This window comes from Emys orbicularis, chromosome 4 (assembly GCF_028017835.1).
Source record: "Emys orbicularis isolate rEmyOrb1 chromosome 4, rEmyOrb1.hap1, whole genome shotgun sequence".
In the NCBI taxonomy this organism is placed as follows: Eukaryota; Metazoa; Chordata; order Testudines; family Emydidae; genus Emys; species Emys orbicularis.
In genome coordinates, this window is record NC_088686.1 from 41,883,133 (window position 1) to 41,907,436 (window position 24,304).

The following is a 24,304-nucleotide window of genomic DNA, read 5'->3' on the forward strand; positions in this document are numbered from 1 at the left end:
CACATGCCTTGTCAAGTTAGGTTAAAAGAACAGATACAAATCAGAGCTGAATAAACTTCCCTTCCCTCTGGCACTAACAGCTCCCACTTGTGTTCCCTGTAAGCTGCATGGTTGGGTGGCCGCCCAGGAGAGAGTCAAGTGCTGTGCAGTTGATTAGCAGAGCCACACACATCCAGCCCGCAGTGTGTGTTCAGGTGCCCCTCCCACAGGCTGCTTTGCAGCCAGGTTGCTTCTGCAGCTGCTCCCGGGACCCTCCTGCTGGCTGTGCGGGGGAGGGGAGGAAGAAGGAGGGTGCTGATGTCATGGTGTCCCCTTCCCCCAGCCTTTGTACCCTATCTCCACAGAGCAAGGTAGAGGGGAGGGGAAAAGGCTTAGGACTCACAGCAGCTCTGAGGTTTGAACAAGCCTTCGGGTGAGTGAGTGCCTTAAAGAGACAGCGCACAGTCTCTCAGAGACTTCCCCAGCAGCCAGCCCATGCGTGCACACACACACACACACACACACCCCGTCTCTCCCCCTCCTCTCTGCCCATGTGCCCCATCTCCGCAAAGCAGAGGAGGAGGGACATGGTTCAGGAGGAGGAGAGCTTTCAGGGAGTGCCTTAAAGAAACAGCGGACGTACGTCTCTCAGAAACTTCCCCAGCAGCCAACACACACACACACACACACACACACACACACACACACACACACACACACACACACACACACACACCTCTCCCAACACTGTTGTTGTTGTTCTTGGTACTTCCTGCAATGCACATATATTCTCTGTAATTTTATTCTTTCAAAGTGTTGTTATTTGAGTTTTTTGACTGGTCTATGCATTTCATAATTTTTATTTCTCTCTTACACTTAAATTTAATTCTTTGAGTAGTGAGTTCTAAAATGCCTAACTTGTCCTGGCTGGAGTAATTATCCCTATTGATAACTTTTAAAAAATATATATTATATCTAGGTTTTTTGCTTCCACTGGTGGCGCACATCTGCACATTACTTTGGTGCACATAACAAAATTAATTCCACACATGGGTGGAAAAAATTACAGGAAACATTGGCTCCCACCCTTGAGTGTTTCCTGAAATTTAGTGAAATTTCCTTTGCTCAGTGTCATCCCATTGCTCCTATTCATACCCTCCTGGAAAGCCTCATCCCCAAAGTTTTCCTCTCCCCCACCCCTCTTTACATATTCTTTGACAGTTGTCACTTTTGACATGGTCATTTAAGCAACCTACTATGACTGACATTAAAAACACAGCATTTGCTGACAGTGCTCACAATGGGACATTGGCGATTATTTATTATTTTTATTTCAATAGCTCCTATCTAGCACTAGGCACTGTCCAAATACACACAGATCTGAGCTGTTGCAGTATTCCCATATATTTAGAATAGGAGAAGACAGTGTGATCCACTGATTGGCATGTATTATGATTCTCCTTCTATGTCTGATCAGCAGAAAAGTCATCTTCTACTGCTCCAAGCTAACGGATTTAGTCCTGTAGCTCAAGAGGTAGCGCTCCACGCTGCAGTGCTGAAGGTCCTGGATTCCAACACAGCTTATTGGCCCATGATAGGAGTTCTTACATCCCCACAATCTCCTACTACAGGAAGTGCTGTATGCGTATTGAGCTCTTTTAATCGTTGCTCATAAATCAGGCCCATCAGCCTCCTGATCATTTGTGCTGCTCTTTGAGAACTCTGTTTATTTCTGTTTCTCAGGTGCATGGGGCTTTAAGAAGCTATTCTAGGTGGGGTCACATTAAGGCCACCTAGAGAAGGACTACTCCCTCCCTGCACCATGACATGATGCGGCTGCATATTCAACTCAGTATTACTGTTTTTTTTCCCCTCCCTACCACATCCCATTGCAAACTCCTGTCTAATTTGCTGGCCACTCTCACCCTTAATCTCTTTAGCCTTTGCTGTTTGTCAGATTTCTCCCTGCAATATCACTATTTTTGGTGGGTTTTCCCTCCCAAATCTGTATTGATCCAGGCTGAACCTCATTTCATTACTTTCTGCCCCTGCTCCCACCCATGACAGTTCTGCAAATGAATTCTACAGCAGCAAGATTGGGCCCTAGGTCCGTTTGGATCATTTCTTTGAATCTCTCCGGAGTTCAGGTTCATTATCTGCTTCGAGTCCATTTTAGCTGCAGGTTTCCAGGCATCATGCTGTTGTCTCTGGGTTCCTGACCCACCAAGGTAATATTTCAATATTCCATCTCCCACTCCCACCCTCTTACCAAAATCCCAATTTTCAATTCAACGTTTTGTTTTTAAAATGTGGTGAACATATTTCTACGCATGGACTAACTTCATCCGTGGTGTAAGCCCACGGCCTTCTACAGGCTCCAGCAAGGAGGCCTTCAGCAGATTAGGCTTCTCAAAACCCTTTTTGTTTTTAACTACCTTGACACAGTTGCCTATAACTAATGGACTCAAGCAACTACCTCTGACCTCATTATGATCCACCCTTACCAGCGCCTTTCTTTTTCCCCATTTTTCTTCCCTTATCTCTATCTGATTCTTTCTTCTCTGTCTCTTTTAATACCCTTTTCTCTCTCTCTTTAGCATTCCTATTTGCTTCCTCTGTCTCTTTAAAATTAAAGATCACCCCGACACTGCCCATGTGAGTGAAGTGAATGCTAAGAGGAAAGGCTGCTGCTGAGAGGGGGATTCGAGCTGCCTCGCTGGGAATCAATGAGGCATGGAAAGCTCATCTAACTCCTGAAACGCTGAAAGAAACCAGGGCGGATCAGTGGCAGCTGAAAATGCATTTAAGAGAGAAGAAAAGGCCCCGTCACCGAGCGCCCCATTCAGCTACAGAGAGAAGCAGCGCGTGCCGAGCCAGAGGCGGCTGCTTTTGTGTTTTAATACTGTCTAATCCCAGCCCAGCTTCCCTCTCCACCCACCACAGGGGAAGGCTGGCTGAACCTCTACTCTAGGGAGAAGCTGGAGGATGGGTACTGCAGGGAGTGGTTACACTGGCCTGTTTCTCTCCCTCCATCTATTTGCTGTGCTATGAATCCAGCTGGTACTAACCATGCGATGAAGCTGGGGGCGGGGGAGTGTTGGTCTCACACACAGGCAATATGAAGGCTGGTCATAAACTGACATTAACTCTGCAATTGAACTATGGGGAAATGCTCACTGTCATTCATGAATATCCAACCCCCTTATCCAATCCCTCATGTCATTGATGAATAGCCACCCCTACAACTTACACAGAGCCAGACCCATTCCAACCCCCTACATATCCACCCAGAACACCCCCCTACAGACTCCCAGGTACACACACCTAGCCATACTACCCACACCGCCAGGCACACTCTCCCCAATACATTCCCAGACACGTAGCCATAATATAAAGTACCTGACATGCACCCCTTGCTCCCACACTACCCAACCCTCCCCCAGCAACCCTGACCCATTTACCCCCACCAACATTCCCTACCATTACCAGGCATAAAGCTGCCCCTCCTCCCCACATACCACTCCCATCCCCACTGCTCCGCTTCATACCCACACTCCCTACGGCCTACTCCCTACATCCGAGGCGCTCCTCAGCCTGGGGGTAGAGCTGTCACCATGAGGGATGAGTTGAAAAGCCGCAGGATATCACACTTACTTCACTCCCAGGCCCCAAGGGTTAATGGCGCAGCCTCCTTTGCTACTCTGTTGCCTTAGTGTCAGCAGCAAAAGCGATTTATGCTGTTATTAAAGGGACTTATTTTTTTTTTTTCATCTGGGGTTAATTAGGGGCTTGTGAAAGTAAAGGGCTGTCAGTGCCAGCTACACATAGTAGAGAACAGCCAGAGGCAGTGCTATCTGCCCACACACAGATCTGCCAATGCACCTCGCTCCTCAACTGCAACACCCCCGCATTCCAATCCTGGGGAACCCCATAGCTCTGCTCATGGCCCTCAGTCCTGACCTCTAGCACCCTGCTATTCTCATCCCAGGCCCTTGCACATACAGTTCTGCTGATGTCCCTCATTCCTGCCCGGCAACCCTCTCCCCCTCCCCTGTAATTCTCACAAGACTTTGCCAGCCATGCCCAGCAATGTGTGGGAAATACCACACTTGCCCCAGAGCTAGGATAAGATGACTCCCACAGCTGTCTCTCTTGTAATATAAGTCTTCCAAAGCACAAGGCCAGTGTCCTGAACTCCCTTGTCATGTTTCCATCTATGAAGGAAAATCACCAAGCAGCTCATTGCTCCTGTTTCCCTCTGGCTAGCTGCCCAGAGCTGCCATGCTGCAGCTGGTTTGCCTGGCAGGCCAGTGAGGGCTGCAATGTCTCCTACCTCTTTGCCCAGGTCCTCACGGATCACTTGTTCAATCTCCTGCATGCTGCTCTGTGGGGCCTGGCTGTGTAGTACCTTCAGGGTGCGAGTGTATTCCTCAGGCAGAAGGTAGTCGAGTGCCCCCAGATGCTGTCCCACTTTGATGAAGGTGCCTCTGTTGGCACAGCACAGGTCCCGGAGGCGTTCCGCAGAGCGCAGATGCACCTGCAGAGAGATCAAAACATCAGCGAAGCCCCTATCTCCAACTCTTTGCTCCTTATTCCTCCCTCCACCTTTGCTCCCCCTCCCCCCCACACGCACGCACACACACTTTTACTTCCTTAGGTTTCAAATGCAGTTGCTTTTTTTTTTTCTTCCTTGGAGGTGCACCTGCATCACCTATTGTCAGCTAAACTCTGGGAATGTGTTTTGTTGATGAACAGGAACCGACACAGAGCCACAGGAGGCGTGCCACAGCATAAAGCAAAAGTCAGGACCATTGCTCCCGTTTAAAACACACATGCGTGGCTCTGTTCTCAGTGCGAGTGCAGTGGAGTAAAGTGGGGGAGGGAGGAGAGGGAAGACAGATGCCATCCTGAGGGTGTCAGCACAGAAACTTCCTCGGGGGAAGACATTCTATTTAAAGACACAGCAAAACAAAAACAAAGTATTTTCTGTCAATTTAGCAGGGGTAAATGGTGCTGATGGGCAGCTCCTCGGCAACAGGATCCTATTTACCAACAGAATAGCTACAACCTGTGCAGTGGCAGAGCCAGCTTAGCACTCAGTGCTGTTCCACCAACCTCCTCTGCCCTCCCCCATGCGCTGGGATAGGACGCTCTCCAGGGCCCATTCGGTCCTTGCCTCTCTGCTCGGACAGCCACCAGGGGCCTATTCATGCCAATTGAAGTGTGGTTTCAGTGAAGTGAACACTAGGAATTAGGAGACCTCTCAAATTAATTTCACATTGGCCAACAAGCAGCCATCAAACTACAACTGTAGACGGCTACAACACCACCACAAACAAGTGTAAACGTCCACTGGCCAGGTCTGGATTTCAACCGGTGACCCTGAATCTGTATCAGAAAAGTGTACCAGTCACCTGACCCTTTAATAGCAATGATTTATTCTGCCTTATACTATTACTAGGAACGCTCCCTGTCTGGGGCACAGGCACACTCAACATTCAGGAAAGTAATAAACTGTGACTGACTTTATCCTGCTACATTATTAGAATTCCAGCAAATTTACAAGTAAAAAGACTCATGCAGATAGCAGAAAAGTATAGAAATGGATGGAAGTGGCTAATACCTCACGGCATCAGGTATCAGCAGTCAGTCAAATCCCAAACATAAAAGCAATTCTGGAGTGAGCTCCCTTTTTCAGTGACATTGCCACAAACATCAGCTCCTAGCAGTTCACACCCAGTCACTCAGATATTCAGAATACCCGGAGAAATGACCAGCAAAAAACTAGCATTGGTGTAACTTTCAAAAGTTTAAAACAAAAAACAAAAACAAGCACTAAAAAGGTAGGAAATACAGAGCTCAGGTTGCAAGCTCAGCCTTTACTCTGCTCACTACCCCACTGCTTATATTTTAACATATAGGCTATGTCTGCACTGCAGCTGGGAAGTGTAATTCCCAGCTCGGGTAGACTTACACATGCTAGCTATGATCGGGCTCGTGTGCTAAAAATAGCAGTGTGGCCACAGTGGCAGAGGCAGTAGCTTAGACTTGTACCTAGGATCTCAGACAGGATTGCACTCAGGCAGCTAGCCCAAGCCACTGTCATTACCACCAGAGCCACACTGCTATTGTTAGCCCACTAGCTAAAATCAGAGCTAATATGTATATATCTACCCGAGCTGGGAATTACACCTCCCAGCTGCAGTGTAGACATACCCTATATATTAAAACATAAGCAATGTGGTATTGGGCAGAGTTAAGGCTGAGCTTTCAACCTAAACTCTGCATGTCCTAACTTTTAAGTGCTTGGGTTGAATACTCTTCTTATAGCATTATGAATTATTGATCAATGAATACAACAATGTGGGATTTTACATCCAGTCTCACATCCAGTAAGTTGCAATACAGGACTTTCAGTCCTCAGACTTGGCTCTCAGTCTTCAACAGGTTTCAAGTACATAAAAGGTTGTTACAAAGAAGAGGGAGAAAAATTGTTCTCTTTAACCTCTGAGGACAGGACAAGAAGCAATGGCCTTAAAATTGCAGCAAGGGTGGTTTAGGCTGGACATTAGGAAAAACTTCCTAATTATCAGGGTGGTTAAGCACTGGAATAAATTGCCTAGGGAGGTTATGGAATCTCTGTCATTGGAAATTTTTAAGAGCAAGTTAGACAAATACCTATTAGGGATGGTCTAGATAATCCTTAGTCCTGCCATGAGTGCAGGGGACTGGACTAGAAGACCTCTTGAGGTCCCTTCCAGTCCTACGATTCTATGATTCAAGGTGCTCCATGGCCCAGGCCCAGCATATGTAAAAGATCACATAAAGCTCCAGAGTGAAGACCATTGCTCAACAAGTGGAAGACCATTCCACTTCTCTGGCACAGTGGAACTCTCGACTATAAAGCTTGTCTGTGCTGGAGATGGAGTTTTCTCAGGGGCTGCTCAGAGGCTGTGGAACTACAGACCATCACAAGCCTCACCACCTTCTGCTTCAAGTGCAAGACATATTTCTTTGACCAGCCTTCTCCCATTTAAACATAGAGCAGTGTCTACATTAAAAAAAAACAACCCTCAGACTCAAACCCAAACCCTACATTGCACACACAATTCTCTTGTGAGGCTGAGAGAGAATGAACCATACATGACAGAGGTTAGTCGTGTTGCTTAATGCGCTACTGGAAAGCGCTCCGAAGCTATGGTAATTATTGCGGTATAAGAACCTGTGTAGAACAGAATAGTGGAACAGGGAGACCTCCCTGTGACCCTAAGAGCCCCTCAATGCCAACTCCAAACAAGTCAAGCTTGAAAACTGGGTCCAGTGTCTCACTCAGGGAGTACAAATTTGGAGCCTAACTCCTCAGTATCCTGAAAGAGCACTAGGGTCCCTTTAGACAAAGCAGGGTACATCCTCCAGCTCCTTGCCAGCAGGTGAGGGGACTCTGACAAAAGTATGCCTGGAGGGGGCTCAAGAAGTTAAACATCCTTGGGGCAGGTTGCAGTAGAGGACATCAACCATTTAACACCCCAGGACAGATCAGTGCAGGCAGCATTTTGGCAAAATGAGTTTCCACTCTTTGAAAATAACTAGCATGCGCTCACACACAGACACCCTCAACAGGATGGACTGCTGTAAATGCTTTGTCCCTGAGCTCCAATCCCTCCACTCATGTCCAGTCCACTTCCCGTACCAGTTCAACACCTGGTCCTGATCTTCCCAGCTCTCACGCAGCTACGTCAGTGATAGCATCTCTCCTTTGGGACAATGCACCTCACCAAGGCCAGAAGAAGCATGCAGGAGTCAGAGACAAATCTCTCTGAATCAAGGGGATTCAGCTGTGAAACGAGCTGCTAGAGGAGGTCAAACCAATCCAGAGTCTGACCCCTTTCAGGGCACCCTACAAAACCCTCTTCTACGACAAAGCATTTCTCACTATAAACAACAATACCTTAAAAGAAGGGGAATGGAGCAGAGCAGAAAACTCAGGAGATACATGAGGGATATTGTATGCAGACCTCATTGACCTATGAATCACATAGATACTAAGGTGTTGGGCACTCCAGAAAACCCAAAATAGATCAGACAGGTAGATGGATGTGTCAACACACACACATAAGCTTACATGTGCGAACGCAGATGCACACACCTTTGCGAGTGTAACCCATACTACAAAAGTGCACACACCCGCCACAGCTCAAAAGTGCACTCAGATTTACATACACAAAATGCTGCCTTCAGGTTGTCTGGGCTGCAGTCACAGGTAAGAGTGTGCTGCATTTTATTGGACTCCTTTGATTCTTTTGTTGTGGCAACTAGGTTCTTGACCTGGCTGTTCCCCCTGCCTCTGCCTTGTAAGAGATGGGGGAGACAGGCAGAGAAAGGGAGTGAGGAACGGAAGGAATGAAAGAGAAAGAAACAGCAAAAGAGGGAGAGAGGGAGTAATAGGGATGAATGAGAAAGGGGCCAGGAGGAAGCCAGAGCAGCTGGGCAGTTTGTCACAGTACACGGAGTTCAGCCCATTATAGGAAAACAGCTTTTATGCAGCTTGGATAATTGTCCTCAACACACTGTCTCCAGCAGAGGAGAAAAAAATCCAGCAGCCAGTGAAGGCAGCGGGAGGCAATTGCTGTCTATAGCTCCCCAGAGTTTGCCTGTATTCCAGGGGAGAGGAAGGACAGGCTGGGGGCAGCCGGTTTGAATTAAACACATCCAGCCCCACTTGTGTTCTAGGATCTCTGATGTGGGAAGAAGGTCAGGCCAGAGCCCTGTGAGCTCCCAGAGACAAAATGGGAACCATGAATATGCTGCCCCCACACAGCTCGTAGTCCCTGCCAGGCGAGAGAGCCAAACCAAAGTTTCCCGTGTGGCTTACTGCAGAGCACTAAGCATCGGGAGGCTCCAGGGACTGACACAAGGCACTAGGCATCAAACCCAGGTCTCCTGCATGGCACTGAAGAGCATCATGTATCAGGCTGGCCTGGAAAGGGAGAGACTGGAGCTAGGGACTGAACCCCAGTCTCTTGTATAGCAAGGCAGGGCTCTCGTCTCTTCACCATCACTAAGCACTAGGCAGGCCAGGGGGGTGAGGGATTGGCGCTGCGAATGGAATCCAAGTCTTCTGTGTAGCAGGACAGGGAACTAGCACTAGGCTGGCACAGGAAGCACAGGACTGAGGCTGGGAGTCATTTACTCACAGAAAGCTCCCCAGCCTAGAGGCAAAAGAACGGGAGAATCTGTTCCTGACTGATGTTCTTGCCCCAAAGCCCCCTCTCTTGCCCCGTTGCCCACACAGATCACCAGGGTCCCTGCTGTGGAGGCAAAGACAGCCCACCTCTCCTCTGCCCCAGAGACAGCAAAGGCATGCCCTGCGGAACTTTGCCACCCCTTAGGAAACTCCAAATACCTCCAGCACACACCACCTTGCACTGTGAGGAGTTATCATCCTACTGCTCAGAGAAAGGCACCCACATCTAGGAGGGGCTCTCAGGACAGCAGGAGCAGCAGCAGAAAAACAAAAACAAAACAATGCTCTCCTCCTTCCACAAATTTGGCCCATTTATGCTGGAAGTACTGATGGAAGCATTGTTGGCTCCCAGGGCCACCGTCTGGGTCTCTGGCCTTGCTTTTCCCGGGTGGTGAAAGAAATTAGAGTATGTCTGGGGCCCTCACTAACAGACTGATGATGAGGGGAATCTACCATTAGCCCTAAAACATAGGACAATAGTCCAATCAGTGCTAACGGGACCAGTTCGATGTAGAGACTTCACAAACCCACCATCCAGTATCTAACTTCCCTTTTCTTAGCGACCTAATGAAAAAGCTGGCAAAAAATGGTCTCCAGTACCCACTGTTAGCTGCCAGGATCCTGGATTGCTGCCAGTCAGGCTTCAAATCAGAGTATGGGACATAGAAGGCACTTGTTCCTCTGGTGGATGATCTCCTCCTGATTATAGACAAGGGAAGAGCACCACACACATCCTGCTAGACCCCTCTGCAGCATTTGATACCACTGATCACAAGATACTTCTGCTCCACCTCTAAGAAGCTACAGGATTTAAATAGAAATGTCCTGAAATGGCACAGGTACTTCCTCCAAGACCCAACCTAGAGGGTTGTCATGGGCAACTGCCTCTCCAAAGCCCTCACCTGCAGAGCCCCCTTGGATCAATCCTCTCCCTTTCTAATATCAGTGAATATCTACCTGTAGCCTTTGGGACAGCTGGTGAGACATGGGCTGAAATGCCAGCAGAACACAGACAACACTGAGCTGCACCTCTCCTTTACATCAAACACGAGCAGCACCGTCCGCCAGCTCTCTCAGTGCCTGCCCAAACCAGCACCTGATTGAAGCTGACTAAAGCTGAATCCCAGGTAAGAATGAGATGTTGTTGGCAGGATCAGGGAAACACTGCTAAGAATCTGCTTCCTCTACAACATCCCCACTATCAAGGGCACTTTTGGACTCCTCAATGCTATCGTATGTTCAAATAACCAAAGTGGCATAAAATGCCCACATATATCTGCCAGCAGCCAGAAGATTATTTCTGATCCTATCAGACACAGGCCAGGTCAGCTTGACCCATGTGTTCAGGACCTCAGGCCTACTCAGAAACACAGATTGCCACAAACATTAAAATAGCTTGGAGGTTCTGCACTGGCACCCAATTACACCCCTGCTCCTGCAACACGAAAGTTGATGGGAGCTTTTCCATTGACTTCAGGCCCTAAATGCAGAGTCCAGTTCAAAGTCTCTGTCCAATACTCAAAGACATCCCTGGGACTGGCCCTCACTACCTGAGAATTCTTCTGTCCCTCTGCAACCATCACCTCCTACAACAGCAACGTTCCTCTAGAACAGTGATGCTGTCGACCAAGGGGGCAGGCCCGTGACTGCAGGAGACAGAACTTTCCCAGGAGCTGGGCCTAGAATATGGGACTCTCTACCACAAGGCATAAAAATGAGCACCATCCTCATCATGTTCAGAACTGAATGCAGAGCTCCTCACTTCAGCTCAGCTTCCCCTCAGTAAGCCAACCCACAACAACTTAGCGTGTGAGAGAAGATGATTTGAGAGATATCCCTTTTAGAGCAACATGTGGCTAAAGTCCTCCAGAAGGGTCACCAAACCCATCAGCAACAGGACATTGGTGCCAGTCCTGCCTCTGAACCTACGCTCAGTGGTCTGGGTGGGTTTGACAAAGCAGATAGCATTTTGCTGGCTGTAAGGGAGGAGGTGGTTGTGATGTGCTCCGCAGAGAACAGAGTTGGCCTAATACAGAAGGGCTTCCCAGTTGGCTTGGCAGGAGGGGGAAGATTTGGGAAAGGGGCAGGTGGCTAGACAGGGGTGTGTGCAGACACACAAACATACAGTAGGCAGTTAGGAGGGAAATTATGCATTTCAAATGCTGAGAATCACCAAGCTTAAACCTCATTTGGACACTGCTTCAGTGTGTGTGTGTGTGTGTGTGTGTGTGTGTTTCTCTCTCTCTGCACTCTCATCTCTGAGTCTCTCCTTGTCTCTCCCTCCCTCAGATTCAGCAGGACGAGTTGTCCATGTTCCCCATAGTGCCCGCATCAGACACACATGGGTTGGCCCTAATGCTGGGTAAAGTGAACTGACTTGGATTTTCAAAGAGATTTTAATATGGCCCTTCATAAAAGGCTGAAAGAAAAGAAATAACCCCAGAGTGTTGAGAGGAAGCTCCTCATGGCTTAAGCACTAGACTCAGCAAGTGGAGAGAGAAGGTAACATTTTCAAAAGTACTTACGTGACCCACTGAGTTTCAGGGAGACTTATGCTCTTAAATCACTTAAGCTCTTTTGAAAAAAATTACCCAGAGAGTCTTAGTGAACAGCAGCTCCTCAGATCACACAAAAGCTAACAGTGAGATGTCTGAAATGGGACCAGTGCTAGTTAACTTTTAAAGGCAAGGAACTGAGTAAGAAAGAACTAAAAGGTCACATCAGGAAATTAAAATACTTCAACACAAACTTGATTTCATGGTGTTTCTGGCCAGGGGGGACCATTAGATCATCTAGGCAGAATCCCAGGTCTGCATCCCCCTGAACACAAAAGGAAGCAAGGAAAGACAAGAAAAAGCAGCAGGGTTAAATGGCAAGTTTCAGGGAAAGTCCTCAAATAAAACAAGGATTCTTTAAAAAGGGTAATCCACCCCAAATAAAAACCATAGGAAGATGCATAAACCACAGCAGGTGCATAAACCATAGCTGGCAAAAATGAGTGATGGGGATTAGGAGAGTTATGGGGGAATCTGAAGAACAAATAGCCAAAGACAAATACAAGTCACCAGAAATTCCTGATCCTGACTTGCACCTCTAGGCACTAGTATAGATACTAATGTTTAAATAATAGTATCAGAAACTGGAAGCCTGTGAGCAAATTGGTGGGTCCACTGGGCAACCAAAAGTGGAGGGAGGATTTTGGGGAGAGAACTACCCCAGAATGACTCTTTTCAGATAATAAAGATAAGGCACTGGCACACAGTGAGGTGCCAAAAGAGGAGATTGCTGGAACAACTGCAGCATTTCCATTGTGTAAGGCACCAAGAATTGTGAAGGAATTTTAAAAGTGGATGAGCTGCTAACAAAATACACCAGCTCTCATTAAAATCAGCTCTTTTACTCAACAACTGGAAGGTAACAAATGTTGCACCTGTCTCTAAAAAAGGATCCAAGAGTGATCCTGGAAATTATAGCCCAGTTAACCTTACTTCTGTACCAGGTAAATTAGTTGAAACAATATTTACAGAGTGAGCTATATAAATCATCTAGCTGAATGTGATATGATTGAGACAAACCGGCATGGATTTGGGAAAGGAAAAAATCATTCTTCTCCAATCTCCACATACCAGAATTCTCTGAGCCTGTTAACACAAAAGTAAATAAATAAGAAAGGGGAGATATCTATTTGAACTTTCAAATAGCCTTCAATGAAGTCCTTCACAAACAGCTATTACAAAAAACAAAGTAGTTACTGGTAAGAAACAAAAAAAAAAATATTGTAATGGATCAGAAACTGGCTATTACCTTGTTTGCATTAATCTATTCCCCATCCCCCCAAAAATTCTCAGCTTTTTTACACCCCAATTCAACTCTACCAATGGTTACAAAGGTGGGATCTCTAGTTGAGACAAGGTTCCCGCAGCCATTGGTGTTTTTAACTATCTCATTTTAAACCTGCACTGAGCAGAGTTAGACAACGTGGCAATGTAAATACCAATGACCACAGGAGCCCTGTTTACACTAGCACTTCCACTGTTGCTGCCCCACTGAAGCTGAATCAGTGGTAGCAACACTGGAAGATTTGGGGAGGAAAGACTAGCGTAGACACAGCCTAACTGTATGTCTATATTGCAAAAAAGTGTTAGCACTAGCTAACTAGGGTTAAAAGAGCAGTGAAGACACAGAAACTTGGCTCGTAACTCTGATTAACAACACAAGTTCAACACCAGACTGGCCTAAAGGCTTACACACAAACTGCTAACCCGAGCTGCTGTATCTTCACTGCTATTTTAATCCAAATTAGCTAATGCTAACACCTCTTCTTTTTCCAGTGTAGACAAACCTAAGAGACAGAAAAAAGCATAGAAATAAATGGTCAATGTACAGCATTGCCAAAGGTTAACAGCGGAGTACCTACTCCACTAAGTGCACACTAATGCTGGTGTTCATTGTATTTATCAATGAACTGGCAAAGGGATGAACAGTGTGGTGGTAACATTTCTGGCTGATATGACATTACCAGGGTTATTCAAGAACAGAAAAAACTGTCAGGAATTCCAGAAGTACCTAACAAAGCCAGGTGAATGAGCAACATGGTGGCAGATGAAATTCAGTGTAGACAAGTGCAAGGTTATGCATGTTGGAAGGAACAATTTGTACTACTCATATGCAGTGATGGGTTCTAAATTAACTGTAACCACTAAAGACCTGTGCATCGTTGTGGCGAGCTCAATGAAAACATCTGCTCAATGTGCAGTGGCAGTCGAAAAAGCAAACGACTTGTTAGATTGTATTAAGAAAGGGATAGAGAATAATACTAAAAATATCATGCGATTAGATACATCCTCACCTTGACTAATGTGTTCAGTGCGGGTCATCCCATTTCAAAAAAGATAGAGCAGAAACAGGAAAAGGTCCAGAGAAGGGCAGCAAAAATTATTGAAGGCCTAGGAAAAACTTCTGTACAAAAACAGTTTAGTTTAGAGAGGAGAGGAGAGGAGACGCACAAGAGTGGACAGGAAGGAGTTATATAAAATAATGAATGGCGTAGAGAAGGTAAATCCATCGCTTCTATTTTTCCTCATTATACAACAAACAAAGGGGCATTCAATAAAATAGAAAGGCAAAAAATTTAAAGTCTTTTTAAGGAAAAAAACAACCCGCAATACATACTTAAACTATAGAATTCCCTGCCACAGGTTATCAAGGCCAAGAGTTTAGCAAGATTAAGATGACTTTATATATTTTTTCAATTTGAAAATAAATAATAAATAATAAATAATAATAATAATAATACCTAGGTCTTATATTGTGTTTTTCATCTGCAGATCTCAAAGCACTTTACAAAGGCAGTCCACATCATTAGCCCCACAGTCACAAGAACATCTGCACTTATATTAGAGAGGATAAAAATGAATAAATTGCTTTAATCTTTATTTATCAGGGGATAAGCCAACTTCTAACTGAATGGGATCAAGAAAAACTTCCCCCTATTGGCACATTATTGCATAATTATCCACGAAGAGGCTTTAAAGCTTCCTCTGAAACATCTGGTACTGGCCACGGTTGTTAACAGGACAGCAGACTAGGTTGTGGCCTGATCCACTCTGGCAGCTCCTGTGTTCCATTTCATGTGTTTCTGAATTATTTGGAAGAGGAGAAATAAGAGGAGGAAGGAAGGTTTTATGGCTAAGACACTGAAGTGGGATTCAAGAGATCTCAGTTCTGTTCCTGCCTCTGCTACGGACTTTCATTTACCCAAGGTTGCGCAGTTTTATTGATCTCTCTAGGCCTCAGTTTGTGTGTGTATAAAATGGGGATAATACTGCTGACCTACTTCACAGGGAGGTTGTGAAGCTTAAATTCATTAATTTTTGTGAAATGCTCTATAGTAATGGAGGCCACTAATTAGATACAGAACTTTGGCACCCAGGTGGTGAAGTCTGATGACGATGCCAAGAATCAGATCCCAGCTGCTAATATGCAGGGATGGGCAGGAGACAGCCTAGAAAGCCCTCCCACCTTTGCAGGGGGCAGACGGAATCCCCGTGTCATGAGCCCAAGGTGTGGGGGAGTCAGCGACACTAGCAGCATTAGCCATTCCAAAGGTGGTGTGGAAGTGGTCTGGCCCTGATCCCTTTTTCTTCCTCACCTCTTAGAGTCAGGAAGCTGGTGATGGGGCTACACAATGCAGATGGCTGGTAAAGCCACAAAACAGTCCTGTGTAGTCTGGGGGAGTACAAATTACAGAAGGTTGTGAGGAAGTTCAGGTGGATTCAAATACAAAGGGAGATTAGGCAGTGCAGTGGCAGATGGAATTCAGATCAATAAAGATGTTTGCTTAAGATACAGCTGCGATTAGAGTAAAATAAGGTATTTGGGTGCATTCAAAACAAAGGATAGAAAACATAGGACCTATTAGAATGACACAACACTGAGCAATGAGACACCTGCATCTGGTGCTCTGTGTCCTGTTAGGACTGCATTAACTTAAAGAAGCCCTAGCAGAGATTAAAAAGATTCAGAGAATGGATGCTCACAAATTTGTTCGATTTATATACATGACAGGAGTCAATTAAACCAGAATGACCTGTGAATTTACGGCAAATTAAAGGATCTATTTTCTTCAGACAGCACATAATCACCCTGTGGAACTTACTGCCAAAACAGTCAAAAACTGGTGCCGGGGCTGGATCATTTTATCACCAATACAATACATAGCCCACATGCAGCTGAAACAAGGGCAAGCAAAAATCTACTCTGAAAGGATTTTTCCCATGTAGGCCCAAAGTCAAAGGCACACGCAGACACCCAAACTCACACACATACAAATGCACATGTCGACACTCAAACTCACATGCACACAACCGAGCCCTGAACTCACATGAACATGCAGACACTAGAACTGACACCTATGGTACATGCACTCAGCCTCACACCATGCTGACACCCAGATTCACACCACCTCTGAAACTCGCAAATCTGTAACAACCAACACCACTGACTAGAGAGGGGCCTGACCTAACCCCCCCAGTTCTGAATGACATTGGATCCTGGAGACATTTGCACTGGTCCTGGGAATCCCAACTTTGCGGGTCAGGCCCACCTCTCCAGCTAATCGAATCCTCTGCAGAGCTAGGAGAGGTGGGGGGAAGTGGCACTTGATGGTAACTGTAGCAAAGCTCTCACATAACCACCAGCCACCTTGCTGGACTCCTTCCTTGCAGTTGGATGCATGTACAGCTGGTACCGATTCCCTGGCTCATGCTCCATCTTCATTTTGCTCCAAGCTTGGTCATTTGCGCTCTGATAATCTCTCATTACCAATGACCTTGTTGTAATGAGTTTTCATCTGCCTCATATTAATTAGAAACATTTTCATTAGCCAGCTCAATTTTGGGTAAATAGCTAATACAAGCAGCTGCATTGCTATTAGTTATCAATTGGGCTGTTAAGGGGGAGGCTCAAAGTGAGGGGAGCAGCTGTTTCCCCTTTAACCACCTACAAAATGCAATGGACTCTTCTGTTCAGGCCTCCTTAGAAAGGCTGGATACCAAAGCACAGTGAGGCAGTGGATTCCATATTTACTCTCTCCTGATAATGATTCCAGATCAAACGGGCTCCGTTTCCAAATCAAAGAAGAGCTTTTCAAATTCAAGCACCACAAATAGAATCTGGGATCGGAGAGTCAAGCTGGGTCCTTTCTGCATCACATCATCATCCCCAATAATGAGGATTCTGCAGTAGAAACTCATGGCCCAAATGAAATGAGTTTGGTGCTACAAACAGACACAACTACTAGATAATTCACACATCCCCTGCGGGATCTGAGACTAGAACCATGTTTGGTCATTTCCAGAAATTTAGGCCTCTACCACATGAAGTAAAGAAGAAGAACTTCTTTAGCCAGCACTAGCAGAAGGTCCCTTATATGCTGCACAGCCCAGCTACTAGCAGGCTACATTAATCACTCACTCCTACACGCATACCCAGTATATTACACAGCCCTGTGAGACATGAGCTTATCTTCAGTGGTAGCTGAGGGCACTCAGCAGGATTGGCGCATTAGCTGCCAAAGTAGCTGACAACACATAAGGCAGAACAGTAACCAGCTCACTAGCCCACAGCCACATTGGTTCCTATATGGCTGACAGGAGTAAAAATTCTGATCAACAGCGTTAGCAGATCTGACTCAGACACATACAGGGAAGCAATATGGGGAGGAAGAAGATGCTAAACCTTCTGCCCACACAGACTCAAGCTCAAGGAAATCTTTAAATGAATGTTCATTCAACGTATAGGAAGCCACAAGGTGCATCTCTTATCAGCTGAAACTGTAGCACAGCAAACAATTAAAGGCTGATGACCTCTCCTCCAAGTTTGGAGAGACCCCCTGGCTGCTACAGTCTATCAGTCTGTGGAGCAGACTTCCAAGGAAAGCAGTGGAAGCCCCATCATTTGGGACACTTAGCAATAAAAATACTTGGCACTTCTATAGCATGTTTCATCTGTAGATCTCAAAGCACTATACGAAGAGGGGTCCTTTCTCTTATTTTACTGAGGGGGAAACTAGGGTACAGAGGAGGGAAGGGACTTACCATGTGTGACCTTGTGCGAGTTAATGGCAGAACTGGGACTAGAACTCAAATCCCGTTTCCTAGTCTGGTGCTTTATCTTCTAAATCGCCACCATCTCACTCTCACCTCGCTCGGCTAAACAAAAGACCAAGAATTGTACAATAAAGGACCATCCTGCATCAGCCAGAATCATCTCATAGGAGATTTGTTTCTAACTTTTATGATTCTATGGTTAAAATGACCCTTGTTTTATATTCCACCACACGATTTACTGTCAATAATACAGCTTGACCCACCACAGCCTACATTAATTGAAGAAACTATAGATTTGGTTAAAGGGAGAGAAATTTACAAAACAGTATTGTGTTATTAAAATGTAAAGCTTCTCCTGCAGCCTGGGGAACCCACACCCAACAGCCTTGAGCTACTACATAGGAACCTAGAAAGGAACTTGACTAGGAAAACGAAGTGAAACTGACCAGGATAGCTTCCATGCCCCAAGCGGAGACAGATGCAAAAAGTAAACGCAAATGAGATTTTTTACATTTCATTTAGTTTTTGTAACCCAAGGGCTTATTTTAACACAGGGAAATAAACTGCCAAATTCTGCTCTCCCGTCAGCGTAACACACCAAAGTCGTTGGGAACAGAGTGATAGGAGAGCCCAGTTCTGCAAGCTGTTGGGTGCCTTCATCTCCCAGGAAACAGAGCACCTTGCACGACAGGCCTCAAGTGAGGGCAGAATTTGGCTCATCATCATCAACATTCCTTTCAGCTTCTTTTTCAGCTAGGGGGGAGAGGAGGGTATGGGCACACAGGGGAAAGGGCCAATCTGTTCCAATAACTGTCTTTTAAAGGCAAAGACACCAAGTTACTGCCTTTGCTCCCTAAAGCTGATTTCAGCCTCAAGGGGAGTCCTCTCAGAAAAGAATGAGAGAGAAGGACATTTGATCACTTCAGTTCCTATGATTGTGCACTGGGGTCCTTTACACTAGGCCCTGTGCATAAATGATTCAATTCCGCAAGCCAACATATGAATGTTGGCTAATGATCCAATCCTGCAAGGTGCTGAGCACCCCCACCTACCTCCGAAGATACATCAGACACTCACAGTGTTGTACAAGGGTCGTATCCATGTGCATGGATAGCAATGGGATTTCCACATTGGGATGAGCTCAAACCAGACCAGCAGATGACAGTGCCGGGCCTATTGGTACAAGCACATGCAAGTCTAGAGGCCTGGTGTAGCACAGCCATTTGCAACACTGGTGTGCTTCCAATTGTGCCTCTAGTGCCCTTTAGTCATGGTGGGACTGGGGTGCCTGGAGATCTGTTTCATGATTCCCTGTGGACTATCCCTATAAGAAGTAACACAACAGCATGACTGTAGAGGACACAGGGGCATTCACAGAAGCTGCAATGAAATCAGACACGTGTTTCGATCCATTGATCGCAGCGCCTGCGGCTCCCGTTCCAAGGCAGGTGAAAGTAAAATGAATTTGACACAGCATCTCTCAAAATCTTCCTAGCAAAATTAATTCAACTTGGCTTGGATAAGAGCAGGAGGATGGGAATGAAAACAGGCAGAAAGACTGTAAACAAAGGGGCACAGGAAACAGCCTTGTATTGAGCGGGGGTCAGCTATCTGGAGGGGTGACCCAGAGATCAGTGTTATCATTATCATTTGCCATCTTTAATGATAATATGGAAGAAAGGGGCTAATCAGAAAATTAATTAAATTCACAGATGCTCCTAAATTGGGAGGTGCTGCTAGTGCCTGCAGAAATAACAGTGGGACCTGGAAAGGTCAGAAAACAACAAGAGAACCTGGAAATAACAAACTGGACACATGTAGCAAATGGATCTGAGGGGAAATTGCCCCAAACATAGATATTTAAAGGTGGGGAGACACGGGGAAAGCAGAAGAATGCTAAAGGAGAGCTAGTGTTGGGTCGTTACGGGGGAGACCATTAGACATGAGTTGCAGTGGGAGATGGCTGCCAAACCAGCCTATAGTTTGTGGCTGTATACATGGCTGTATACACGTCATAGGATAGAAAAGCGTTGGGGACATTCTTTCTACTAGAAAGAGCCCCTCAGTCCCAGGGAGATGTAGACAAGCTGGAGAGAACTGAGACAACAAAAAGAATGAAGGAGCTGGAGTGACAGATAGGACAAAGGGTAAAAGCGCTAGCAGGCAAATCAGAAGCCAGGGGGAGTACTGTGTGAGCCAGGATGGATTAAAAATTGAGGAAGAGCTTCAGGATTTACACTAAATATATGACACCTGACCCAGCTGAAGATTAAAGGGGGACTTAATAACAGCCTCTAGATGCCTGAAGAGTCTAGACACCAAGGAGGGAGAGGGATTGTATAGGCTGGTATAGAGATCTAGGAAGGAGGGGAGGGATGAAATTAAAGTACAGGAAACTTTAGGTTAAATATCAAGAAAATCTTCTCAGTGCTGAAGATTCCTGACCCTGGGAGCAATGTGAAGGAGGGTGAGAGTGGAGTCCAAGATGTGGGGTATGGAGTTTCTTCAGAGGATTTCACTCTGAGAAGCCTACAACAGCTGGAGGTCCTAATGTAACCAGGAGCTAAAAGATTCAAGATAGGCAGACAGGTCAGAGTTCAGAGGGCTCATAGAACGAGTGGAAGAAGATGCAAACCCAGGTATCACATGAACAGAAGGGAAGAGCAAGGCTGAAGCTAATAATGAGACAACAACAGAATATAAAATAAGACTTTCCATAGGGAAGAGAGCCAAGAGCTCACAAACCACCAATGATCTGGAGACAGATGTTTCTTTACTCAATACTTTCATAGAATCAAAGAAATTAAGAGATGGAAAAATTCCTATTAAGTCTCATCTAGTCCATCCCTCAGGGACCAAGGTAGGATTGCTCCCTCCAATCTATTCTTCAAGGCTTTGGATGAATAACATCACTCAAGTGATTGGGTTTCCACTACTTGCCTTAGGAGACAATCCCACAGATTGATCAAACCATACTGAGATGTTCCGCTTGCATTTCCCCTTTCTCACTTTCATCCCATTGCTCCTAGTTACCACCCTATATAGTTCCTCTCTCCTTAGTGTATACATCCTTCAGAGTTGTATCAAAGTGACCATCAGCTCTTACTACTGTAACCCTCCCCCTTCCCTTTACTCCTCACCCCAGGATCTGTTATCTTCACACATTAAGATAGGTTATGTGTTAATTTAGGCTCAATCTCCAAAATCCTCACTCTGACAATATTCTCACTGAAGTCAATGGGAGAAAAGACTGAGTAAAAGATGAATAAGGAGCTCAAGATTAAGCCCTTTGACTGTAAGCTCTTCAGGGTAGAGGCATTGTATTCTATTTGTCTGCTAAGCACCACGCACATTTATGATGATGTGTAAATAAATCATCATGTTCCCCACTTAATCACTGCTCAACTGTGTTACACACGTTTTTTTTAATCCTCCTTGTAAATCAGTCCCTCCAGCCTTCTGATCAATTGGTTGCTCTTCTCTGAAACCCCTCCAATTTGTCAGTATTTTTAAGTATCTTTTGATGGCACTGAATATGCTAATAAAGAAAGTGGTTGGAATGGGATGGATTACAGCACATCTAATAGCTGACAACTGGCTTCTTCGGGGCCTCTGTAGGGACTGCAATGCTGCCACCTTGGAAGTAAAAGGGCTCAGAACACTCCTTTGCTGACATGCAACTTTGTCCCTGATCAACATGAGCTCAGCTGATATGATGAAAGTGTGAGAACCTCTTTGCACCTGCTCAACACTGTATCCACAGTCACACCCAGATGCCCAAACTGGCAACTCTATGAAAACTGTACTCAAATGGTTTAATACGGACTGAGCTAAACCTGCTGTAAGCAGGTGGACAGATATTCAATAGCAACCGCTGTGTCTATTTAACATTTACCACACCACTGTATATCTGCCTTGCAATGATATCTGAAACTGCCCTCCGACAGCACCTGTGACTGCAGGTAACATCTTCAAGAGTCCCTAATGAGTTAGGGCCTGAAGTCCCATTTTCAAAAGTGACTGAGACACTTAGAAGCCCAGGTCCCATTGACTTTCCCCCGATCCAGCTAGCCAGTAATCTATATTGATATTCCTTTATCTATATCGATCATGCATGCTGCTGAGGTGGGAGGGAACACAGTGGAGCTTTATACAATGCTTTTCATACTCCAGATGTCCCAAATCGCTTACCCCCAACACTCTTTTCTTTTTGAGAGAGAGGGGGATTGTGGGGGATTGTTAATTTCCACTTGGACAACCATACCCCAGAGATTCATAGAAAGGACTAGTAAGTTTAACATCTCCTCTGCAGAATGGCACCTTCCTATCATTGCAAAGCAGTCAGCATCTGGGATGGGCACAAACTCTGGCATGGGACACAAACCCATGACTTTCTAGTGTGTAGGAAACAATCTTACTACACAGGCAGCCATACTAACATGGGGCAGTAAGAATACACCAACTGTGAGCATTACAGGCTTGCTCCTGTTATCAATGAAGTCAATGGAAGTTTTGCCTTAAAATGGGAGGATCCCCAACCTTCCACTGCACTAGGATTAGGTGAAAACCTTTCACCAAACACTTCTCCAGTGTCCTGTCTCTCTGCAGCCTTAAAAACACCAAGGAAAAGGGTGGCAGCACTGCTGAAACATACATGCTCATCGACACTACAGCTTGATGCACCAGTGTGAAGTCAGGAACTTTCTCCAACCATCCTCTAGGGGAGGGGACAAAAATGCATATTTGCTTGTGAGAAGGGGAGGATCTAAAGGTTCTTGTGATGTGGTGGGAGCAAGGTCTGGACCAAAGGTGGCCAATACTCTGTCCCCATTAGCATGTGAGCATGGTGATCAGGGAAACCGCCTACTCAGGTGCTGCTGCTGGAGGGAAGGAACTGTCACATCAATTTCACCTGCACAGAAGAATCCAGGCTGACATCACCACCTTTCTTACCTTCCTATCAGTCTAATTCCACCCTACCAGCTATCTGTCATAAGAACGGTCATACTAGTCAGACCAATGGTCCATCTAGCCCAGTATGCTGTCTTCCGATAGTGGCCAGTGCCAGGTGCTTCAGAGGGAGTGAACAGAACAGGGCAATTTATCAAGTGATCCATCTCCTGTCATCCAGTTCCAGCTTCTAGCAGTCAGAGGTTTAGGGACACCCAGAGCATAGGGTTGCGTCCCTGATTGTCTCAGCTAACAGGCATTGATAGACCTAGCCTCTAGGAATTTATCTAATTCTTTCTTGAATCCAGTTGTACTTCTGGCCTCCACAACATCCCCAGCTACAACGTCCACAGGTTAAGTGTGCATTGTGTGAAGTACTTCCTTATGTTTGTTTTAAACCCGCTGCCTATTAATATCGCTGGGTGATTCCTGGTTTGTGTGTTACGTGAAGGTGTAAATAACATTTCTTTATTCACTTTCTCCACACCATTCATGATTTTATAGGCCTCAATCATATGCCCCCTCAGTCATCTCTTTTCCAAGCTGAACAGTCATAGTCTTTTTAATCTCCACTCATACGGAAGCTTTTTCATACCCCTAATCATTTTTGTTGCCCTTCTCTGCACCTTTTCCAATTCCAATGTATCTTTTTTGAGTTGGGGAGACCAGAACATCACACAGTCTTCAAGGTGTGGGTGTACCATGGATTTATATAGGGGCATTAGGATATTTTATGTCTTATTATCTATCCCATTCCTAATGGTTCCTAACATTCTGTTAGCCTTTTGAATTGCTGCTGCACATGGAGCAGATGTTTTCAGAGAACTATTCATGATGACTTCAACATCTCTTTCTTGAGTGGTAATGGCTAATTTAGTCCCCATCATTTTGTATGTGTGGTTGGGATTATGTATTCCAATGTACATTACTTTGCATTTATCAACACTGAATTTCATCTGCCATTTTCTTGCCCAGTCACCCAGTTTTGTGAGATGTCTTTGTAACTCTTCAGAGTCTGCTTTGGACTTAACTATCCTGAGTCAATTTCGTATCGTCTGTAACCTTTGCCACCCCACTGTTTACCCCCACCCCTTTTTCCAGATCATTTATGAATACGATGAACAGCCGAAGTCCCAGTACAGATCCTTGGGGATCCACTATTTACCACTCCCCACCGTGAAAACCGACCATTTATTCCTACCCTTTGTTTCCGATCTTTTAACCAGTTACGAAGCCATGGGAGAACCTTCCCTCATGACTGACCTCCAATAAATCAGAGTCACTGTCAGACAATTAGGCCTTCAAAGGCAGCTCTCTCTTTTATGTAACATCCCCTCTCCCAGCAAGTAACTCCATCAGTGAGGCTAATGCAACAAACAGGCTCCAACAGCTACAGTCGCCCAGCCATGGTGATGGCATTCAGCACAAATGCCACAGCCTCAGCAGCTGAAAGCCGGAAGAAAGGCCAACCTAAGGCTTCCAGAGTGGTCATGCTGGAGCTCTCAATGTCCCAATGAAATGC

The 24,304-nt window shown here is 45.7% G+C and overlaps 1 protein-coding gene across 1 annotated transcript in view; it reads right to left on the reverse strand.

Annotated features, from left to right (window-relative positions):
• The window catches only part of ADCK1 (aarF domain containing kinase 1), a 117,656-nt gene that overhangs the window by 67,292 nt on the left and 26,060 nt on the right, over nucleotides 1-24,304 (reverse strand). The window contains exon 3 of the mRNA XM_065404067.1: nucleotides 4,313-4,516. Within this exon, the coding sequence (XP_065260139.1) occupies nucleotides 4,313-4,516 (204 nt within the window). The remainder of the gene's footprint in view (nucleotides 1-4,312; nucleotides 4,517-24,304) is intronic.